Below are 7,901 nucleotides of genomic sequence, written 5' to 3' on the forward strand. Positions count from 1 at the left end.
TGGCCATTAATAAGCAGTTCAAGAGCTTGGAAAAGGGTCAAATGGGTTTGCAAATCTCACTGAGGTCTAGCCAATTGGTGGATCTTGTCAGGCTCCATTATGAACTTGACAGATGTGAAAAAGACCAACCTAGGCTAGTAAGATGCAGTTACTCATGATGAGGAGAGCAACCCTGTCATAGTGACAGGAGGCCATTGTGGTATCACCCTGAGACCTTTTTTTTTAAAAAAAATATATATTTTATTGATTTTTTACAGAGAGGAAGGGAGAGGGATAGAGAGTTAGAAACATCAATGAGAGAGAAACATCGATCAGCTGCCTCCTGCACACCTCCTACTGGGAATGTGCCCGCAACCAAGGTACATGCCCTTGACCGGAATTGAACCTGGGACCCTTCAGTCCGCAGGCCGACGCTCTATCCACTGAGCCAAACCGGTTAGGGCCACCCTGAGACCTTTTAGCTCTGAAACTTTTGTCCCCCATCCATTGTGCCAGATAATAAAGTGGATAGCCACAACCTGTTCTGTGTGGGGAGAATGGAGCTCATTATGGGAAATAAGGAAGCTCCTTACCTCTCCTTCATTTGTTTCTCAGATTCCTTCATGCCATCCAGTTCAATGCTAGTTTTTCAACAGATAATAAATACTTGTTAGGTGGATGGGTGGATAAATGGATGGATGGGTGAATCAATAAATTGATGGGTGGGTGGGTGGCTAAATGAGTGGGTGAGTGAGTAGAGAGATGGATGGATGGGTAAATAGATGGACAGATGGGTGAATAGACAGGTGGTCTAGATGAGTTGGTGAATGCTTGAATGAGATGGAGCAAGGGAAGGAAGGAGGGAGGGAGGGATAATTGGACAGATGATAAGATAACTATTTCTCAGTTGGCCTCTTCTCATAGAGTAATATCTATATTCCAGGCACATTAGTAACATGATACTATCAAATACCACTTCTGAGGAAAGTTTCTCAAATATGGTGCTTGTGATATAAGCACAAAGGATTTTATTCATTATCATGATGGTTTCTGGTCATAGCTACCCTCATATCATAGTGGTTGTAGAATTTAATGGAATGCAAATCAGATTACTGTCTGGCTCAGTGGGATCATTGGCTGTAGATTACTGAGTTTCTCCAGAGAGGGGAGCAGGGTCCATGGTGTACACCACCTCCCTATTCCTCCCTGCTGGTCAGCATGACCCTGGGTGTCTCTGCTGCTGTGCATGCACATATGAATGTGCCCTGTGGGCCTGTGTTTTTTTTTGGGGGGGGGGCGGTTTCTGGCCATGTCCCTCTATGTCTTTGTCTCTCTGCCTGCTCTTTCCCTCCTGACTTTGTCTTTCCATGTGGTGCACACATCTTTTAGACTTGCCACTTCCCCTCCTTTCACCTGTCAGTCATTCCTGCTGCCACCAGGCCCCAGTGGGGTGTTGCCTATTCTCTTCCTTTTCCCGCAGTGACAATTGCTTCTGCCATCCATCAAATGGCATGTCTCTCCCTCCCAGCTGTGAGGACCTTCCTTCTTAGGGCGACAAGCTCTCTCCTGTAGTTCCACAGCCTTTGTCCTCACATGCACCAGACTCCTGTCCTCCTTTCTTCTTCTGGGCATCTGAGATGTGCCCAGCATGCAGCTGTGCACGCTCAGCACCACCAGCCCATAGAGAAAGACAGGGGAGTGGAAGCAGCCAGTGAGGCAGATAAGGAGGTCAACACAGGAGCCAGACAGCCCGAGTGTGCCTCCCAGCTCCATCCTTTACCAGCTGAGTGGTCTGAGACAGTTCTTCCACCTCTCCTCTCCTCATCTGTCACCTCACCTCTAAATGGGTGATGGCAGCACCTGCCACAGAGGTTGCTATGAGATAAAATGAGCTAATATGCACACAGCAAGCACTCGGTAAAGGTTAGCCACTGTCGTCATTATGATGACGATGCTGTTTCTGGCTGCCTGTTTCACAGCTGGGGACTTCTGTGTTCCCTTAAAGCATTGGTTCTCAACCTTCCTAATGCCGTGACCTTTTAATACAGTTCCTCATGTTGTGGTGACCCCCAACCATAAAATTATTTTCGTTGCTACTTCATAACTGTAATTTTGCTACTGTTATGAATCGTAATGTAAATATCTGATATGCAGGATGTATTTTCATTGTTACAAATTGAACATAATTAAAGCATAGTGATTAATCACAAAAACAATATGTAATTATATATGTGTTTTCCAATGGTCTTAGGCGACCCCTGTGAAAGGGTCGTTCGACCCCCAAAGGGGTCGCGACCCACAGGTTGAGAACCGCTGCCTTAAAGCCTCATTTCCACTCTTACATTAACGTTCCTTTCCTCTTGCAGTGAAAGTGACGTCAAGCAACTCTGGCTGCAGCTGAAGAAGGATGAGCCTCACTTACTGTCCAACTTCGAGGATTTCCTGACCAGAATCTTCTCCCAGCTCCAAGAAGCCCACGAGGAGAAGAACGAACTGGAGTGTGCCCTGAGAAAGTGGGTGCCCTCAGCTGCTCTCTGTCCATCTGTGTGAAAACAGGAATGCAAATGGCGCTTTCTCTTATATTCTGTAAGAGTGGGAGCCAGAGTGGGAGGCCCCATTGCTGTCATAATGTGTGTGTGTTTGTATCTATATCTATATCTATATCTATATCTATATCTATATCTATATCTATATCTATCTATATCATCTATATCTAATCTATATCTATATCTATATCTATATCTATCTATATCATCTATATCTATATCTATATCTATATCTATATCTATATCTATATCTATCTATATCATCTATATCTAATCTATATCTATATCTATATCTATATCTATATCTATATCTATATCTATATCTATATATCTATATCTATCTATAAGCCCTTGCTCACATTTATTAGGCCCTCACCATATGCTAGGCACTATTCTAAATGCTTTATATACACTAGCTCATTTAGATTACTTTATTTTACTTTTTAATTAATTTATTTTTTAATTCTCACCCAAGGGATATGTGTGTGTTTTTAAAATTTATTTTAGAAAGAGAGAAGAAGAGAGAGAAAAAAAGAGAGAGAGAAGAAGAGAGAGAGAGAAAGAGAGAGAGAGAGAAACATGATTAGTTGCTGCCCATATGCGCCCCAACTGGGGAAGGAACCCACAGCCTTTTGGTGGACAGGACGATGCTCCAACCAACTGAGTCACCCGGTGAGGGCTCATTTGGATTTATTTTTATTCACATCACAGATGAAGAAATCAAGGGACTGAACGGTTAAGTAACAAGCCCCAGAATACACATCTTGTAAGTGGCAGAGCTGGGGTTCAGAGGGAGACAGCCTGGCACTGAGACCAGTTGGAAAACCACTCTCCCTACTCTGGACAGGAAGGCTCTAGCGTACTGAACCTACCCTCCCAACTCTGGACTGGCCCTTGGTTCACTGAATTCCCCTTCTGATCACACTCTGCCATCATAGCTCGTGTCTCTCCTGCTGCCCTCTTTGCCCTCGGGGCCTCTCCAGGTAACTAGCAATTTCTAGGATTCCTGGAGGAGGCAGGACCAGGCCAGTGAACACCAACACCTGAAGAGGCTGCTTAGGAGTCAAATGAAATTCAGCCAGGCACCTGTTGGCCACAGATGCAGGACCAACCTGTTCACCTGTAGTAAGGGAATGAGTGTGCCATTTGGGTGCTGTGCTTGTACACAGCCATTGCATGTATATTACAGCAGTGAGCTCGTGCGCTGTGAAACATAGTGTAACTACGGATGATGCATAATCCTGAATGTGCAGCCAAAATGCTTGGCTGCATTTGGGTAGTGCTCAGAAGCATGCAGAGGTGGCCCTCCCCCATGCCTCAGCCACAGACTCGTCCCCACCTGGAGACCCGCCTATATTCCATAGGAATCCTCAGCAATTCCAACACAGACCACACCCCCAACCATGCAGATACTTCCCCACAAGCTTCCTGGTGCCCAGCACAGCCTCCTGAGGGCAGTGTTTCAGAGTCTGTGTGGACATGGCCTTAGTGAAAGCTCGCAAGCCCCTAATTAAAAAAGAGATCACCTTGTGTCTTACTGTGCAGGTCAGCTGCCATATATTACCTGAGCTCTGTTCCCCTGCCCCTCACATTAGCTCTAAAGATAACTTGTCGAGGTCCACTGGTACACATAGGAACTTTAGAACCCCGAGTTATGAGAAAGTTGTGACCAACAGGTGTTGGGGGGACCTGGTTTGACTGAGCAATGTCATGAGCCTTCTGGGGAAAGGCCCCCAAGGCTCAGAGAAAGGAGGGTTGAGGATACATTTTCATATAGTCTGTAGCTGATTAACCCATGAGCCAGACAGATCTGAGTTTGAACATTGGCTCTGCCACTTACTAGCTGTGTGAGTTAGGCAAGTTACTTAAACTCTCCGAATCTCAGCTTCCTTATCTATAAAACTAGAGGCCCAGTGCACGGATTCATGCACTGGTGGGGTCCCTTGGCCTGGCCTGCGCCCTCTCGCAATCCGGGACCCCTCAGGGGATATCGGAGAGCCGGTTTTGGCCTGATACCCCCAGGCCAGGCCGAGGGACCCCACCAGTGTATGAATCTGTGCACCAGGCCTCTAGTATGCATATAAGATCTTTGGTTAATCTCTTCCTGCCCTCCCCTCTACCCACTACTCTCTGAGATTAATCAGTCTGTTTCATGTTTCCATGCCTGTGCGTTGAGCATTTGCCGCCTGGTGGTCAGTGTGCATCATAGCTATCAGTTGAATGGTCAAACGGTCTAACAGTCGCTTAGGCTTTTATATATATACTAGAGGCCCCGTGCATGAAATTCATGCACGGGAGCGGGGGGGGGGGGGGGCTGTCCCTCAGCCTGGCCTGCACCCTCTCCAATCCGGGAACCCTTGGGGCTGCTGGCTCCAAACCGCTCACCTGCCTGCCAGCCTGATCCCCCTAACTGCTCTCCCCTGCCTGCCTGATCACCTCTAACCACCTCTGCCTCAGCCCTGCCACCATGGCTTTGTCCAGAAGGACGTCCAGAAGGTTGTCTGGAAAATGTTCAGTCTAATTAGCACATTACCCTTTTATTAGTATAGATGCCACCTTGTCCTAAAAATGCAGGTTGTTAGCAGGTTTTCCTATCATGGAAGGGGAGCCCGCAGTAGCATCCTGGGTTCTGACCAGGGCTTATGCACTCGTGCTTTATCTCAGCAGATGAGATTCCTAGAAGAAGACTCTTGGATGTACCTTGAACATTTCTATCGATTTTGCCAAATCATCCTCCAAAAATGTTGAACCACTTTAAACTCCCACCAGCAACCATGCATGTGCCCTCTGTCCTACTTTGATGCCAGTATCATTGATTTCCCCCTAGAAGCTTCCCTTTCCTCAGCCAGGACTGCTTGGCACTTGAGCCAACCTCACTGTTCAGCCTGGCACTTGATTTCCTGAGATAGAATTATGGAGGAGGAAAAATAGTTTTCCTCTACCCTTCTGAGTTCTTAGCGGAGGCCCTTGTAATGAAAGACAGATTACCAAGAGAAAAACAAAAGTTTATTAACATATGTACCTAGTGTATATGTGGGAGATCCCAGAGAAAAATGAATAACTCCCCAAGGTGGCTTAGAATCCAGATTTAAATACCTTCTTCCTAGGGAGAGGGGACAGGAAATGTAGGCCTCTTAGAGGAGAGTACATGATTTTTAGGAAACATAAATGTGAGTGGGGGGAGATAGTTTGTAACAAAGTTTGGGTGTGATGTCAACTTCCAGTCTCCTGTCCTGTGACAGGAGTCAGTCTTCACTGGCTGATGACACTTTTCCCATCAAGGGAACCTTTGGGGGGGGGGGGGCGATTTTAGGTAGATCAGGAGACTTCAGTGAAAGCCTCTCCTTGCATTTGTTGTTTTTCAAGCATCTGCAGCTCAAGATCATCAATATAACAACACGGCATATGTTGGGGTGGCCTGTTCTCTGCCCTTCAGAATAAACCCAACAAAAGCTTGTTTCCTCTTAAATGATTTGCCACAGTAGTGTTATTCCCTGGAGACAGTATTCTGACCAGACCTTCCTGGGAGTGGTCATTACATACCCTGTGCTTGTAGAAAGGTGTGGGCCATATCACTAAATAAATCAGGGTCAGTTTTCTCATCTTGTGGAAAGGGAGATAAAGTTATGATAGTTTATCTCCCTTTCCACAGGTTTCCTGGGGGTTTGTGTCTCTGCTGCAGCCCCAGTGGCTCTGGGGCTTGGGGCTGCTGGGTGCCGGCCCCCCTGCGGGCTTCTGTCTCTGCTCTTCTGGCCCCAGTGGCCCCAGCACCACCGCGGCTATGGGGCTTGGAGCTGCTGGGTGCCAGGCCCCCTTGAAGGCTTGTGTCTCTGCTCCTCCGCCCCTGCGGCAGTGGCGACCAAGCAGGCCCAGAGGCCCTCTGGCGTTCTGCCCCAGCCAACGCCATCTTTGTCAAGGAATGACAGCAATTTGCATATTCCCTCCTATTGGCTGTGGGCGCTGCCATCTTTGTCTTGGAGTAATAGGTAATTTGCATATTACTCTTTTATTAGATAGGACTAGAGGCCCAGTGCATAAAATTTGTGCACTGGGGGGTGGGGGGTCGCTCAGCCCAGCCTGCCCCCTCTCACAGTCTGGGAGCCCTCAGGGGATGTCCTAGTGATGGCTTAGGCCCCGTGGGGAGCTGGCCTAAGCTGCAGTCTGGCCACGGAGGCTCAGAGCAGGCACCCTGTGTGTGTGTGTGTGTGTGTGTATCCACTGGGGGCCTGCCCCCAGCCACATTGGAGGCTCAGAGCAGGTGCCCTGTGTATGTGTGTCTGCTGGGGGCCTGCCCCCAGCTGTGCCTTGGAGGCTTGGAGCAGGTGCCCTCTGTGTTGATCTCTGAGGGTCTGGGCCACACCTGCGTGTTGTTCTCAGGTTCAGGGCCACACTTGGCCCCTCCTCCTGAGCTGGTCGTGACTGTTATGGAGTCCTGACCTCATTTGCATATTATTTCATATATATATACACATATATACATATTTCATATATATATATATATATATATATATATATATATATAGAGAGAGAGAGAGAGAGAGAGAGAGAGAGAGAGAGAGAGATTGGGATGATAATCATATCCATCTCAGAGTTCTGAGGATTAAATGTGATAATACATGTAAGCATTTGGAATAGTGCAGGTACATAAGTATTCAATGAATGTTAAAATAATAATGTTTATTGTTTTAAATGTTTGTCAGTCTTAGAGGATTTGCCAGGTTGAGGTGGAGAGTTGAAGCCTTGATATAATTGGAGGTGACATTAAGGATCCCTTTACCCTGTCATTGAACCTTATTACTCGAAGTGTGGTCCATGGACCAGCAGCATTGGCATTACCTGGAAATTTCTTAGGAATGCAGAATCCCAGGCCTTGCCCCAGTTGTATTGAATCTGCATTTTAGCAGGATGTCCAGGTGCTTTGGACATGGGTTTGAGAAGTGGGAGGCTGGGAATGAGGAGCTTGAGTTTGAGTCATGTGTGGCTCTCCAAACAGCTTGCTCTGTGACCTTGCTCAATTCTCTGGGCCTATCTGAGCCTTGGTTTTCTCACCTGTAAAATGAGGAGATTGGATTAGTTTCTGATCGTCACTACACCCCAACTCGCCTCTGACCACAGCATTGATCACACCAGGAGCCATAGCACAAGTCAGATATCCCCCAACCCCCAGAGAGGATGGCACTCTTGTTCTCTAAGGAGGTGAGGGTAATCGCAGTCTGAATGGACCCAGCCCCTGGCCTGGAATCCTACCTGCAGGGTATTTCTCTGCTGCCCACACTCCCGCAGAGAGAGGCCTGTGCTCCTGACTGCAGAGCCTCTTAGCCCTCACATCACATCTTAAAGTGGCCTCCAGTAGCACTTTTGCCCTGATTTAGTTAT

The 7,901-nt window shown here is 47.3% G+C and overlaps 1 protein-coding gene across 1 annotated transcript in view; it reads left to right on the forward strand.

Annotated features, from left to right (window-relative positions):
- CRACR2A (calcium release activated channel regulator 2A) overlaps positions 1-7,901 on the forward strand; it is a 133,069-nt gene that overhangs the window by 67,760 nt on the left and 57,408 nt on the right. The window contains 1 exon segment of the mRNA XM_023759955.1: positions 2,346-2,492. Within this exon segment, the coding sequence (XP_023615723.1) occupies positions 2,346-2,492 (147 nt within the window).

Source organism: Myotis lucifugus, unplaced genomic scaffold (genome assembly GCF_000147115.1).
Source record: "Myotis lucifugus unplaced genomic scaffold, Myoluc2.0 scaffold_167, whole genome shotgun sequence".
NCBI lineage: Eukaryota > Metazoa > Chordata > Mammalia > Chiroptera > Vespertilionidae > Myotis > Myotis lucifugus.